This window comes from Rhododendron vialii, chromosome 12a (genome assembly GCF_030253575.1).
Source record: "Rhododendron vialii isolate Sample 1 chromosome 12a, ASM3025357v1".
In the NCBI taxonomy this organism is placed as follows: domain Eukaryota; kingdom Viridiplantae; phylum Streptophyta; class Magnoliopsida; order Ericales; family Ericaceae; genus Rhododendron; species Rhododendron vialii.
This window is the reverse complement of record NC_080568.1, coordinates 32,985,606-33,001,070: the sequence shown is the minus strand read 5'-3', so window position 1 is coordinate 33,001,070 and position 15,465 is coordinate 32,985,606. Positions and strand designations below refer to the sequence as shown.

At 39.8% G+C, this 15,465-nt stretch overlaps 2 protein-coding genes across 5 annotated transcripts in view; one reads left to right on the top strand and one right to left on the bottom strand.

Annotated features, from left to right (window-relative positions):
- LOC131309842 (large ribosomal subunit protein eL37x-like) overlaps window positions 1–15,465 on the bottom strand; it is a 68,272-nt gene that overhangs the window by 10,305 nt on the left and 42,502 nt on the right. The window lies entirely within an intron of this gene.
- LOC131309841 (HMG1/2-like protein) lies at window positions 652–6,522 on the top strand. 4 transcript variants are annotated; one of them, XM_058336496.1, is made up of 9 exons: window positions 1,196–1,335; window positions 1,449–1,634; window positions 4,705–4,786; window positions 4,927–4,981; window positions 5,087–5,131; window positions 5,244–5,324; window positions 5,452–5,532; window positions 5,662–5,717; window positions 5,834–6,522. In XM_058336496.1, the coding sequence occupies exons 1-8, from the start codon at window positions 1,296–1,298 to the stop codon at window positions 5,668–5,670; spliced, it is 579 nt and encodes a 192-aa protein (XP_058192479.1). In that variant the 5' UTR covers window positions 1,196–1,295; the 3' UTR covers window positions 5,671–5,717; window positions 5,834–6,522. The 4 variants fall into 4 exon arrangements, with proteins under 4 accessions (XP_058192480.1, XP_058192482.1, XP_058192479.1 ...); XM_058336495.1 differs by having other exon boundaries at window positions 4,705–4,792; XM_058336499.1 differs by lacking the exons at window positions 4,705–4,786; window positions 4,927–4,981; window positions 5,087–5,131; ... (2 more) ...; window positions 5,662–5,717; window positions 5,834–6,522 and adding an exon at window positions 653–1,068 and having other exon boundaries at window positions 1,198–1,335; window positions 1,449–1,774.

Here is a 15,465-nt window from a genome sequence, read left to right as displayed (position 1 = left end):
AAACCTAATGGTTCGAAGGTCCAAAGTATATATTGGGCCGGAATGGGTGGGTTTGGTTCACCGACCCGACTCTTCTGAATGATACACTGCCTCTCTGGCTCTCTCTCTCTCTCGCTCCCTCTCTCCCTCCCCCTCCCCCCCAAAAAAAAAAAAAAAACAATTTCTGAGCTATTATTTCCCTCACTCTAGTAAAGTGCCTGTTTTTTTTTTTTGGTTTATCTGGTTCTTACTATTAGTAGTATTTCATTCTTGCTATTGTTATTTAATTCGATTACAGCACTGTTACTATCGTTTTACTCCATAGTTTCGCTCAGTGGGCGACTATTCACAGTCTCGTAGTTTCTTCCGTAGTCCATTACATTTCGGTAAATAGATGTTGAAAACAAGATTATATTTCTGTAACTATATGTCGAAAATATGTTCAACATTTAATAAACAACTGCCGAATATACATTTTCGGTAAATAGCAGTTGAAAAAAATACTATTATATTTTGGTAATTGTATGCTGAAAATGTATCTCAATTTCGGTAACTAACTGTCGAGTATAATTGAAAATTTTTAACAGGCTACGGAAGAAAATACGGGGCTGCGAATAGTCGCCCCCTTCCCTTGTTTGTGTATCTGCTTCTTAATATTATAATTATAATAATAATAGTGCTTTTTTCCATTACAGCGCTGTTACTGTGATTTTACTCTAGGGTTTCACACAAGGAATAGATATGGCTTATCCTGAGGCACATTATGATATTTTGAATCGTAGAATGACCCGGTCAGCATTCAAGCGCGCATCCAGGTCCCTGGAAAATGGCCCACAACAAAAGAAACTGCAGTTGTCCAAACAGAAACCAGAGGCGTTGTCGAAGAAGAAACCAGGGGGGTTGTCGAAGACTCATGGTAACCAACAGCAGCAGCAGCAGCAGCGCAGTGAAGGGAATGATGTGACAGAAGTGAGTGGGTCGTTAACCGGTGAAGCCCTACGAGAGTACCAGAGAGAGCAAAATCAAATATTCAGAAAACTTACACCAGAAGAGAGGGAGAATTATTGTAAGAAAGTCATGGCGAGCGAGGTAAACACACACACACACACGCACATACACTCTGAATTTTGTTTGAATTGTCACTTGGGATTTCCTATTCTCTCGGTATGTTTTTTTCCCTTTCCTTACCTCTCCTATTACAATTTATCACCTGCACAGGGATTTGACGTTGTGGATCTTCCCAAGTTTATAGAAAATTATGGTGGTCTAATTAGACCAGTTAAGCAATCAAACGAGGAGCAACGTGTCTTAGAAATATGTTCGAAGTCAGCTATTGCCGCATTCAACAAAAAGAACGTATGTGCGTCTTTTGTTTTTCGTTATTTTTCTTTTTGTCTTTTGGTTTGATTGCACTCTTGATTCTTCCGTCCTTGCCTTATCTTAAATTGTCTTTCTTGGTTAAATCGTAGAAAACAAAGTACAGGTTGTGGAAGTGATCAAGGCAAACTACAAGCTTGGTTCTGGTATCTTTTATTACATTACCTTTGTGGCTGAGGACAAGGATGTCGGTTCTACTAAGAATTTTCAAGCTTTTGTGCGGTTTCGTTTCAAAAGGCCAACCATCCAGTTTTGTAGGCTTGAAAAACCACCCAATGGTATTTATTTGCCTCGCTACTTTTATTTTAATGTTCAATACATAAATAGTTTCCTTTATTCTAAGTGTACGATAAAACTGCCACAGGTCATGTGATTTGCATTTGAAGAATAAAACTCTCTAGAAACATTGTATTGTTAATTTAGGCTTTCCAAAAATTTGTAGGGAGAGAGCGTAAAAAATGTTAGACATGGTAACATTAGTCAAGGGTATCTCCTAATTACTGGAGATTTTCATTCTGTTGGTTCCCGAGTCTCTCTTGGAATAAAATACGATGACTTTGATTGCAACATCAATCTATTTTTGGTTGAGGAATTTAGCTAGGACTAATCTAGAGGGTATGATGAATTAAAATAGTATCTGGGTTTGCAAAATGTGATGTAATTTAACCATTTGCTCATTGTAGTGATGATTGATATGATGGGGGGAACGATTAGAGTGGCAATTAAGCTATGAAGCACTAACACAACACAACTTAGTTGTCGAGATGGATTACTATGGGATGGTGGCGTGTCCTGTTAATCTTGGTCCACTACATCTGATAAAACATCAATCCATTCTTATTAAGTTTTTCCTGATGAGACATTCTGAGGAAACGTATTTGTGGGGACACCATGAAGTGTTTAACTTTTGTTTCTAAAAGATTGTTTGGCCCGGGGGGGGGGGGGGGGGGGGGGGCGGCGGTGAAGTGGAGGTGTCCTTTGTAACATTTAAAATGATCGTGTTCGGATTCAAAAGAGAGAAAAAAAATATGCTCTCTCCCTCTCCCTGTTCCTCCTCTCTTTCTGTGTTTGTTTGTGTTAGGGCATTGGCTATGCCTTGATTTTCCTTTCTTCCTTTGTCTTTATTCGTTTTAGGGTCTTGATTATGGTTTTATTTACAACTTTGCTTCACCTAGTCAGATTTTAGTCCTTCACAATGAAAATGAATCAGATGTGAAATAATGCCTTGTAAGAAAGGATACCTATGCAGTTTCCACCATTTTATTATGATTTTTTGGGAAAAAAAATTTAGATGTTGAATGATTCCTATTTAACTTCTTACCATAACGTTGTGATTTTGTTCTGTTTAATTTTCTAATTGTTTGCTATAACTTTTCTGTAGAATAGCATTGTCTGATGTGTTTATCTGCGTCCATTTTCGTGCTTCTTAGCAATTACACGGTGGGACCTGTATACGGTTGTACTGCTAAATTTGGATGTAATTTGACTATATGGGCATATGGATTTGTTTGATTAAATTTGAAGAAGGGTTAGAGAAAGGGAGTCTAAGAAGAGGGGCCGAGGGGGTAAGGGCTTGATGAAAGCAAGCAAGCAAGCAAATGGTATATGCTTAATCGCCTGATGACGGTCGAAGGGACGTGGTGTTGATTGGTGCTAGGAAGATATATTACTTTAGTGCCCATTTATCTCTTTTTTTCTAATGCAAACTTTCTTTTTGCATGTTTCCTAATGGGAAACAAGATCTTGGGTCTGCGGGAGTGACATGTATTAGGAACATTTTGGGTCTGCAGAGCTAGGAAGGAGCTAGTTCCACATCCGCCCAAGGTCTAGAGAAGATCCAGATCAAACACCACCCCACAGTACATACTAATGATAAAACATTTTTGTTGGAACACTTTCATGATTGATGTAATGATATATGTGTATAGTTTTTCATTGTTACCAGATCCTTATTTTGGATTTAATTGTGTCTATTTAAACACCTTTTTCTATAATAACTGCCTTCTAACTTGTTTGCTGCATGTTGTGTCCTCCGTTATTTGGAAATTTATCAGTCAGAGAGTTGGTGTGGTGTCTGTGTGGTGTCGGATGTCTGTGTTGGTCCTGCTTGGGAATGCCCGAATCCTTGGAGCCTACTAGAGTCACAAGACAGTAATGGGCGGAGACAACTGAAACTGTAGTGTAAAGAAAATGAGAGTAAGAGTCTAGAGGGCAGGATGGTATTTGTTTGCCATAATCAAAACTATGTGCTGTATGCCAAAATCAAAAGTGTGGGGTTGCTCACAACCTATGCATGGGAGTTGTTAAAAATTGGATCTCATAAGGTTCATTTTTTTTCAGTTGTCTTTTTTGATTTTGGCTGACAGTTTAGATTGAAATTTAAGCATGTTAATACTGCTTGTATGTAATCGATGCTGCTATGATGGATTTTACAGCTACAATAGTAGACTCCAAGTAAAGCTTCATAAAAATAAGCAGTGAAAGCAAGAACAGACCTATAATTACTCAATAAGCGAGTGAAAGCTATGGAGTTTTACACCTTCAGTTTCGACTGGAGAACTAAGCAAATGTTGACAATGAAAAGTTATTGGAAACCAAGCAGTTTTTATTACAGTTCAGATGCATTGGCTGTCTATGATAACTTTGTTAATTAAATTTAATTCAGCAGATGTTTTCCATTTTACTATGTTTGGAACGTTGCAGTTTCTACCAGCCCATCTTCTCTGTCTCTTAGATGGATGTCGTATAAAATTCCACGTGCACCACATCTTTCATACCTTCCAGTTTTTAGAATTTTAGTTTGTTGATTTATGAGTCAATCTCTCAGCTTCATATAGGATCCATCATTCCATCTTTTGCTAAACATTAGTGTATATGATTTAGATTGAAGACCAACCAATGATTAGATGTGGTGCAGTTGGGTCAATTGTTGAAGTTTCAGTGCCAATGAGTAGCATTGGAGCCTTATGATATAGGTGGAGAATAGATGTGATGCAATTTGACTCCAGGATTATCCGATTAAGTGTAATTGTTCAAGTGATGGTGCATTTTTAGAGATTGTGAAAAAGTTTTAATATTTGTGGGGCTATGTCATTCTAGCTAGCTAGAAACAAATTGAAAAGTAGTTCAATTGGTGTTTGGTGAGCAAGTGCTGACTTCGGGTACTTGTTTGATATGAAGGGAGATGGAAAATCTTTAGTTTTCCCTTCTCCCAATGCCTTTATTATGTACCTGTTGTCCTAAAAAAATCATTACTCTCTATTGAAAAGCATTCATGTATACTGGTGTCTTGTCAAATGCAAGTTGGATGTCTTTTTTCTGTTAGCATCTGTAACGTCTTCTTAACAGAAGTGGTGGAGTACAATTTCAAGTACGTGAGGAAGGAAGAGGACCCTAACAAGCCTAAGAAGCCTTCCCCTGCCCTTTTTTGGTTCTTGTACTCTCTCTCTCTCTCTCTCTCTCTCTCTCTCTCTCTCTCTCTCTCTCTCTCTCTCTCTCTCCCAAATTGTTGGTAGATGTATGTTTTATTTGGACTTGCATAAAGGTAACAGTATCTATTCGTTATGTTAGTCAGGAGTTCACGAAGACATACAAAGAGAAGCATCCTAACGCCTCTGATGATGCTGTGAGTGTTTTTAAAGTCTCGTAAACTCAAATTTGTGTTATTCTACTTCAATTTTGATGTGCAGTTTTTCCCTGCAATAATGTAGTGCCATCAATTTGGAATCAGGTTGGTCATGCTTGTGGAGGGGCGTGGACGTCCATGAATAAAGCTGTTAGTAATTTAGTTGAAATGGGAAACTTAGTCAAACTATCTCCCATTATTTCTATCTGCTCGAAAATTGACAATTTATATAATATATGTTGTTTTGCTGTTCAAAAATTAGGCAAAAGCACCCTATGTGCAAATAGCTGAGAAAAAGATGGCCGAATACCACAAAAACCTCGAGGCTTACAATAAGAGATTGGTATCTTTCTTTAACAATTAGTTTGTTCATTATATGTTGATTTCCTCTTGTGCCTTTTTTTAAATTGCTTTTATGATCATTTGGTAAGATGTTTGATAATTGTTTGATGGCTTCGTGTTGATTATAGGCTGAGGGATGGGTTGAGGAAGAAGAATCTGACAATCTGAGGTCCGAGGTGAATGATAAGGATGAGGATGATGAGAGAGTGGTGGGGCTTTAGCCTTTAGGGCAGATTTGGTTTTGTTCTGTTATTGTGAAAGTTGGATTTTCTCTAGTAAGACTTTTTGCATGATTAATGTTTGATTGAGAAGATGATTTGTTTTTGTCCCTTGTCCAGGAAGAATAAGAAGAGCAGGCGAAGAGGAGTGGAGTATGTGGTGAAGATTGGGACAAGTATGTTGTTTCGTTCTTTCACTAAAAATTTTTATTTCTGTGTTTTGTCTTCTTGCAAATTAGGTATTTAAAGCATTTGAACATAGTGATTATTGAAGAAAACGACTTTCTTTCAGCTCTGCCGAATTATTTGAACGAGATGGATTGGAGGGGCTTTATGGCACTGCCATGCTGTAAAAAGTAATTGACCTGTCTCGGAAAAAAGATAGGTGAATGAGTACTTCAGCTGGCTAACAGCTTCAAGATTTGAATCGTCCTTAGAAAAATAAGAAGAAAACACCTGGGCAAGATTTAAGCCAGCTATATAAGTAAATAAACTTACTAGAAGATTTAGTTGTATCCCTTCACAAAGAATAAAGATCTCCACTTGAGCGGAAATCTGAACAGCCAATTAGCTGCAACTTGCCTCCATGGAAGACGTTCTCTTGTTTCAATATATTCTTCACCAGTGACAAAGGGAATGTTCAAGAGAACCTTCTTCAATCTAATGGGAGGAAATAGTTTGAATTAGGCGATGGTGGATTATTTAGGTGAGTGATCTAGTCTTTCCGTGTTCTACCATTCTGGCCTTGAGTTGCTTCTGAGCTCCCTGCTCTATTGATGTTCCTCAATTCACTACGAGGTTCCACATGATCTAAATCTTTTTAGGCTTTTCGGATTTCTCTATGTTTCAATCGCTAAGTAGCCCCAGTGTCGGCTCTTTTCATTTCTTATGTTATTATTTCCCATCGAACAGCCGAACGCTTGCAACTCAAATCTTTTAAGTTGAGTTTGACTTCACGAATAAAATTTAAATGGTTCTCTATGAAGCATACATAAATAGTAGAGGTCGATATACATTGAACTGTGAAGCCCAAAAAGCAAGACTCAGCCTTGGACACGCTACAAGTAATTATGTCTTTATTTTATGTTGCATTGGATTATGTTATATTGTATACAACATAGTTCTACTTGTAGATATTATACATATAGTTGTATGCAATCAATAAATTCACTGCATCAATAATTTGCTAAAACTGTAAATTATTGATTTATGCCGAGTAAATTTGTTTGGAAAAGTCTACTATCACAACATCATACTTAACACTTGTGCATTTTTTAGGTTCTCACTTTTACAAACTTTGTGAATCCCCCCTTTAGCAACTAGCTATTCTCCATTAAGTGTTGGTGTCATGTTTGTATCTTAGTGATGCAAATGGCCATGACGCGATGAGCACTTTGCAAAATGAGTGCTATACCCATATGTGTTTATGTTATTTTCAATTTCTTATTTCTACTGTTTAGAGTTTGAGATTTATGATTCACTTCACTTTGCTTCAAATACTTTTTTCTTTGTTAAACACCAATCTTGGGACTGAAGCAGTTTCTATTGCAAGTTTTTTTTTTTTTTCCCGGTAACTGTACTTTTCATTGAACGACCAAACAACGAATACAAAAACACATCCACAAAGGAAACTCTACACTACCAGGTCATGCAAGACCAAAGTAGAAACAAAACTGACTATAAAAGCCTATCTATGTACAACAATTACAAACGAGGGGATTCAAGGATTCCCATAATGAATATTCCACCGCTGGCATATCTCTCTATTACCTGGCTTGTTCTTCACATTTCGCCAAGACAGCAAAGCTTCCCGAACGGAATTGTAGATTTTGGCAGAGAGGGAGCAAGAATCAAGAGATCTCCGTTGAAAAATTCTAACCTTACGCTCAATCCAGAGATTATAGACAGTAGCAGAGAGGGAAAGTTTGAGAACACACTTCTTGAAACTCTCCCCTTTAGACTGTGCAATAAACCAATCAACTTCATCACACCATTTCATGGGATACCTAGTTACCTGGTTCCTTCTCAACAAATCCAGCCAAACAGAGTTGGAGTATGGACATTCAAAAAATAAGTGGTTGTGACTTTCTATATTGCCAAGAGAACACAAGACACAAGTAGCATCAGGAATAATCCCCCATCTAGCATGAGGAACTTTTAAGAGGTATGGAGCCAGGTTTTTTTTTTTGTGCAATGTGTTAGTAAAGGGATGAGAAATGCATGAAAAGTGATGGTGCATAGAAATCTACAAATATGTAGAGGGAGATGTATGACAGGAAGAGAGAGAGGCTTGAAGAGGAAGTGAATGGGTTGAAAGGTGACGTGCACTTGTATGCTATATTGTAGTAGATACTTTGACCTCTTATTTAAGTTCATATCATGTGAGCTTATGGCAACTTTGATTTAGAGAATTCACCTACTGGAGTATTAGTAACTCTAGATGAGGATAGTTCTGACTTGTGTATTGGGTTGAATCTTGGAGCCATTGTTGTCCATTGGAACATACAAATATTGTAAGTTTTGTTTTACGAGAAAAATGTTTCCGGTATTAAATTTATTATATGGTATTACAATGTTGTATTACATATATCTTAGAAGCATAGACACTTGAAAAGAAGGTGACGTGTCCGTATCTGTCACGTGTTGAATACTCATACTCCTTGGACACTCTTGGATACTTGCCTGAGATCTTTTTCTCGTGTCCATCATCAGATAATAAAAATCTTTATCTGGACAATGTCCGACTCTCTTTTCACAAAGTGTCGAACACTGCTTTGGTGTCTAGGAAACGATATGCGATTGACTTCTTATACATTCACAAACATGTGATTATAAAAAATGCTATATTTGGCACATCAGTATGAGAACGGAGTTATACTATATTAAACTCGGGGGGGTTGGGGTTGTGTGGGGGGATGTGGTTTAGTTAGCCAGCATCCCACTTACATGCACCCTTGACAAAGGAGGCGAACCGTCAACACCTTTAGACCAGCAACAGGTAGTTCAATGATAGACCAAAAAGAAATTCAGCTGATGAACTAAGGTGTGACTGAAACTATTGCAAGGGTCTCTGATGATGTCAAAATACTCTAGTGGAAGTTAGTTACTACCTCCGTCATTGCTTGTCCCCTATGAAAAGACATTGCAATCTTTTGTTCAAAAAATAAGTTGGTACCTCTGTATCATTTTTAAATTAAAGTACTTGATGACTTTTTTGATTTGGTGTAAGAAAATTCAAAAATTATGCACGGAAGTAACTTATTTTTCGAATTCAAACTTGCATGACTTTTTGTGGGCGACATGCAATTTGAGATGGAGGGAGTGCTAAATTAGAATTGTTAATTAAGTCTATTATGGGTGTGTTCCAATTGTAATTAACTTTACCAAGTGCATTCTCATCATTGTATGTCCGTATACTCTCATAATTCAATCAAGATCATTCAACAAGATTCAACATTTCATCATGCACAACTAAAATTGAGAAGATAGTATGGGAAATGCTAGATGCAGGGATCGATGTTAGGCGTAGTGCAAATCCATACTCCTCTCCAGTTCTGCTAGTACGAGAAATACTAGATGCAGGGATGTTAGGCATAGTGCAAGTCCGTACTCCTCTCCTGTTCTGCTAGTACACAAGAAGGATGGTTGAGGGGCACGGGGTTCCAAATTAGATACAGTCAGACATAAATATCCTACCCAAGTGATGGATTAGTCACTTGAAGAACTAGGTCGAGTTTCAAAGTTGGACTTACATTCTGGCTATCACCAAATTTATGTGGACGAGGATTTCAATCCAACGACTACTTTAGGACTCATGATCATGAAGTGTGATGACCACTAGGAGTTTTTAGTGGGACACGGGGACCCTACACCCTTGCATTACACGGGTCCCCAATTGGTTCTTAGCGACGATTGCACCATCGACATTTCTGAGCTTGAAGGATGACATTTTTGGCATCATCTACTAAAGTTCATGATGGTTTAATTTTTTGACTATATAATTTAAGTATTCATCATAGGAGGGTCATATATTTTCATTTGCATATCTCTCTCACACTCTCCCATCTACCTGATAACTCTCTTTTACTGAAGAAACCTAAATGCAGCTTTGACTAATCTCAACAAGAGTACCTTGGTCATATATAATTGCCTCCAAGGGGTGCGATACCGCGTACACAAGCAATAAAGGCTATGGCTGGAAAAATGTTTGGCCATTACGTGGATTTCTTCTTGGCTTGACCAGTTATTATAGGTACTTTTGTAAAGGACTATGCAGAAAAAGTTACCTTCAACAGCCTTAATTACGAAAGGATGCACATATATGAATGAAGGTTAACGAGGATATGATCAACGTACTAAGACAGAAACCTATAAAAATAAAAAATAAAAAGAAAGAAAGAAAGAAACCAATAAAAAGAAAGAAAGACAGAAACCTACCAAGGTTAAAATCAATAATATCCTTCTTATCTATGTGCCAGCTGAAGTTGGGGTCCTGCACAATATCATGAGAAATGTGTGTGTGTGTGTGTGTGTGAGAGAGAGAGAGAGAGAGAGAGAGAGAGAGAGAGAGAGAGAGAGAGAGAGAGATCTGTGTGTATGGCATACGTAAAAGAAATCATAAAAATGGGGCTTTTACAAAATGGAAAACTACTAATTAATTACCTCCTCAACAAGCTCGTCATCATGAGCCTGCACAATATCATGAGAAATGTGTGTGTGAGAGAGTGAGAGAGAGATCTCAGATCTGTATGTATGACGTACGTAAAAGAAATCATAAAAATTGGGCCTTTACAAAATGGAGCACTACTACGCACTTGCCTCCTCAACATGCTTGTCATCAGCCTCCAGTGGTTGTTGCTCTAGTGGTAGCTCCTCCGGTGGTGGTTGTTGCTCTAGTGGTAGCTCGTCGGCCTCAACTACATGCTCTGGTTCAACGGCCTCGAGTGGTAAAGCAGGCTGTGGTGGTTGTCGGTGTTGGGGATTCGAACGTCCAAACCCACAAGCAAACGCACACAATCGAAGAACAAATCAAGAACAGAAAACAATATAAAGTAAGAAAAGAACAAGACACAGAGATTACGTGGTTCCGACTTAAGCTGATTGCTTAATCGTACGTCCACGGGGTGCTGGGGTGTTTCACTATGATGAAAATATGTCAGAGTTACAAAAAAGAGGCAGCCCTAGCTTTGCTTTTATATGTGCAAACAAGCTAATACTAGAAAACCCTAAAAAACGCTAAAACTTGCGTTGGGCGGGACCCAAAACCTTCCGGGTCATTTTTACTGCGACTCTAAAATTGTCTTCACATCTCAACAATCTCCCACTTGAAGACATGATTAGACATCCAGCCAATCATCAACTATCATTAACACCACCAGCACCCAGCCTCCCACTCAAGCTTGGAGACCCACAGAAGCTGAACAAGACTTCAGCTTCTCCACAGTAACCACCTTCGTAAACATGTCTGCCGGATTATCCCTTGTGTGAATCTTCTCCAAAGTGAACTGCCCATCCTCCAATAAAGAGCGAATAAAGTGATACTTTATGTCAATATGCTTGGTCCTCGAATGAAAAGCTGCGTTCTTTGCCAGATGTATTGCACTCTGACTATCGCTAAACAATTTGCAATTGTCATGTTCCTTACCCAACTCTTTCATGAAGCTCCTTAGCCATACCATCTCCTTGCATGCCTCCGTGGCTGCAACATACTCCGCCTCTGTTGTGGAAATAGTCACTATTTTCTGTAGCCGCGAGACCCAATCAACTGCTGCACTCCCCAGTGTAAAAACATACCCAGTAGTGCTCTTCCTGCTGTCAATGTCCCCTGCTAAATCCGAATCCACATATCCTTGCAAACAAATATCAGAACCTCCAAAACACAAAGCCAAATCAGAAGTACCTCTCAGATACCGCAAAATCCACTTGACTGCCTCCCAATGCTCCTTGCCTGGATTTGCCATAAACCTGCTGACAACTCCCACTGCTTGAGCAATGTCTGGCCTTGTGCTAACCATAGCATACATCAAGCTGCCTACCGCCGAGGCATATGGAACTTTGGCCATGTAGTTCTTTTCTTCATCAGTTACTGCCCCTTTTTCCCTTGAAAGCTTGAAGTGACTTGCCAACGGTGTGCTAACGGGCTTAGCACCTTCCATGTTGAACCTTTTGAGCACCTTTTCAACATATTCCTCCTGTGACAACTTCAACTTTCGGTTCACCCTGTCCCTACTGATTCGCATCCCAAGGATTTTCTTTGCAGAACCCAAATCCTTCATTGCAAACTCCCTGGACAGCTGTGCCTTGAGATTAGCAATCTCATCCATGCTTGAACCTGCAACAAGCATATCATCTACATACAACAAAAGTATGAGATACGATTTACCAAGCTTCTTAAAATAACAACAGTGATCCCCATGACATCTACTGAACCCCGTATTTGTCATAAAGGTATCAAACCTTTTATACCACTGCCTAGGCGCCTGCTTCAACCCATACAGACTCCTTCGAAGCTTACATACCTGATCCTCTTTCCCATTGACAACAAAACCCTCTGGCTGATGCATATAAATATCCTCCTCCAAATCCCCATGAAGGAAAGCAGTTTTAACATCTAACTGCTCTAAGTGCAAATTCTCAACAGCCACAATATTAAGGACACATCTGATAGTACAAATCTTTACCACAGGAGAAAAGATTTCGGTGTAGTCAATACCTGGTTTCTGCTCAAAACCCTTTACTACCAACCTCGCCTTGTACCGTTTGCTCCCATCAGATTCTTCCTTAAGCCTGTATACCCATTTGTTGTGCAAAGCTCTCTTCCCCTTGGGCAACTGAACCAAGTCCCAAGTCTGGTTTGATGAGAGAGAATCCATCTCATCATCCATTGCTCGCTCCCACTCTCCCCTGGTCTCCACCTGCAATGCTTCCTTAAAACATTCTGGTTCACCACTATCAGTTAACAACAAATAGTGTAAAGCAGGAGAATAACGCATTGGTGGTTTAACGGTACGTGTAGACCTCCTGAGTGGAGGAGTCTGTGGATCTGCCTGTGGAGTAGGTTGTATATTAATATCCTGAGACTATAAGACATTACTGTCAGGGATCCCCTCAAACTCTACAAAGTCTGAATTTTCTTTAGCCTCATCGGGTTGATTCTGTCTATTTCTATACAAAACAGACTCATTAAATACCACATCCATACTCCTGCGTGTTTTCCGATTTTCAAAATCATATAGCCTATACCCATAGCTATCAGTACCATAGCCTATGAACACGCACTTTCGAGACTTAGCATCAAGTTTACCCCTATCACTCGATTCAATATGCATATAGGCCATGCAACCAAATACTCGTAAATGAGATAAATTTACCTCTTTACCTGACCAAGTCTCCTCCGGCAATCCATTGTTCAAAGGAACTGAAGGTCCCCTGTTGATCAAATACGCCGCTGTATTTACTGCGTCAGCCCAGAATTGCTTAGGTAACCCAGCATGTAACCTCATGCTCCTTGCGCGCTCTAGGATCGTCCTATTCATGCGCTCAGCAACTCCATTCTGCCTTGGCTTCTTTGGGATCGTTTTCAACCTTCGAATCCCATTTGCAGCACAGTAAGCCTCAAACTCACCATCACAATACTCGCCGCCATTATCAGATTTCAGACACTTCAATTTCTTTCCTGTTTCATTCTCAACTAATGCTTTCCAATTCTTGAAAACACCAAACACATCAGATTTATGCTTGAGAAAATAAACCCATAATTTTCTAGTAGCATCATCAATGAAAGTAACAAAATAACATGAGCCACCAAGAGAAGATACCTGAGATGGTCCCCACACGTCTGTATGAACCAACTCCAACTTCTCTAATTTTAGAGTTTTTGCCACCTTTGTAAAGCTAACTTTCCTCTGTTTCCCGAAGATGCAATCCTCACAGAAGTCCAAGTCCAGCGACTTACAACCCGGCAATTTCCCTTTTGACAACATTACTTTCATCCCCTTTTCGCTCATGTGACCCAGCCTACGATGCCACGTAGTACAATTAACCACTGATGCTGCCACTGCGATGCTACAGTAAGTACCCGAAGATACATATAAGGTTCCTTCCTTTTTACCGCGAGCCACAACCAGTGCCCCTTTGCTCATTTTCCAAGCGTCTGATGTAAACGATGTGACCACTCCACCCTCTGACAACTGACCCACCGAAATAAGATTCCTTGTTAGACTAGGCACATGTCTAACATCCTTCAATTTCAGTACTGTCCCGTCTGTCTGAGTCATATACACATCCCCTTTCCCAATTATGTTGCAAGATTCATCATCACCCAGATAAACTTTTCCAAAGTTTCCCTGCACATAATTCTGTAGCACATCCATGCGTGAAGTAGCATGGAATGAGGCTCCCGAGTCTACAATCCAAGACTCATCGCGAGAATCCAGCGAACAAATCAAGGCTTCATTATCCGATTCCTCAGAAACATTTACAGTGTTCTTACCCCCCTGATTATTCCCGTTCTGCTGCTTTTTCGGTGGTGCCTTACAGTCTCGCTTCCAATGCCCCAACTGACCACAGTTCCAACAACCTTCAGGTTTCACTTCTCTAGTACGAGATTTACTCCTGCCCCTGTTCTTGGAACTCCCTCTTCCCTTGCCCTTGTTGCCTCCCCTATTTGCAGACCTGCCTCTGTCCTCTATACTAAGTGCTGAACCCGAAGCAACATCCTCACCTGATGCTCTCCTCCTAGCCTCTTCTCCTAATATCAATCCAGTAACATCCTCCAATTTAATTGTTGCAGACCCGGAGGAATTACTCACTGCCACGACAAGTCCATTCCAACTTTCTGGCAAACTCGATAGTAGAACAAGAGCTCTAATCTCATCATCAAAATTAATACCCACGGATTCTAACTGATTCGTGACCGTATTAAATTCATTCAGATGTTCAGCAACAATAGAGTTTTCAGGCATCTTTAGGTTAAACAATTTTTTCATAAGATATACCTTGTTCACCGCAGAAGGTTTCTCGTACATCTTTTCTAGGGCTTTGAACAAATCTGCTGTAGTCTTTTCTTTGGCAATATTCGACGCAACCGACGGCGCGAGGCTCAATCGCACAGTCCCCAAAGCTTTGCGATCCAAAATATCCCAATCTGCTTGCTTTATGCTTTCTGGTTTTGTGCCACTGATCGGATGATATAGATCCTTCTGATACAAAATATCCTCCATCTGCATCTTCCAGAAAGCATAGTTTGTACCATTGAACTTCTCGATCTTGTATTTTTCTTCAGCCATTGTGTAAACCCTTGACCTCCTAACCCGGAGCTCTGATACCAGTTGTTGGGGATTCGAACGTCCAAACCCACAAGCAAACGCACACAATCGAAGAACAAATCAAGAACAGAAAACAATATAAAGTAAGAAAAGAACAAGACACAGAGATTACGTGGTTCCGACTTAAGCTGATTGCTTAATCGTACGTCCACGGGGTGCTGGGGTGTTTCACTATGATGAAAATATGTCAGAGTTACAAAAAAGAGGCAGCCCTAGCTTTGCTTTTATATGTGCAAACAAGCTAATACTAGAAAACCCTAAAAAACGCTAAAACTTGCGTTGGGCGGGACCCAAAACCTTCCGGGTCATTTTTACTGCGACTCTAAAATTGTCTTCACATCTCAACAGTCGGGGCCGACGAGAATACTTAATCCCCGAATGGCGCGGTCGATCCGCACCGACGAGAATATGTAATCCCAAACTGTCGTGGTTGCCTGGCAGCGTCTGGGGGTTGCCCTTGCTCCATTCCCAAATGGATGAGTGAGAGGTCGCAGAATACGAGAAATTATTCGTTGCCCCAAGGGCAATGCGTGGTGCCTTCCACCTTTGTTTTTTTTTTTTATCCGCAGGTGCCTCCCACCTTAAATATCTATTGACA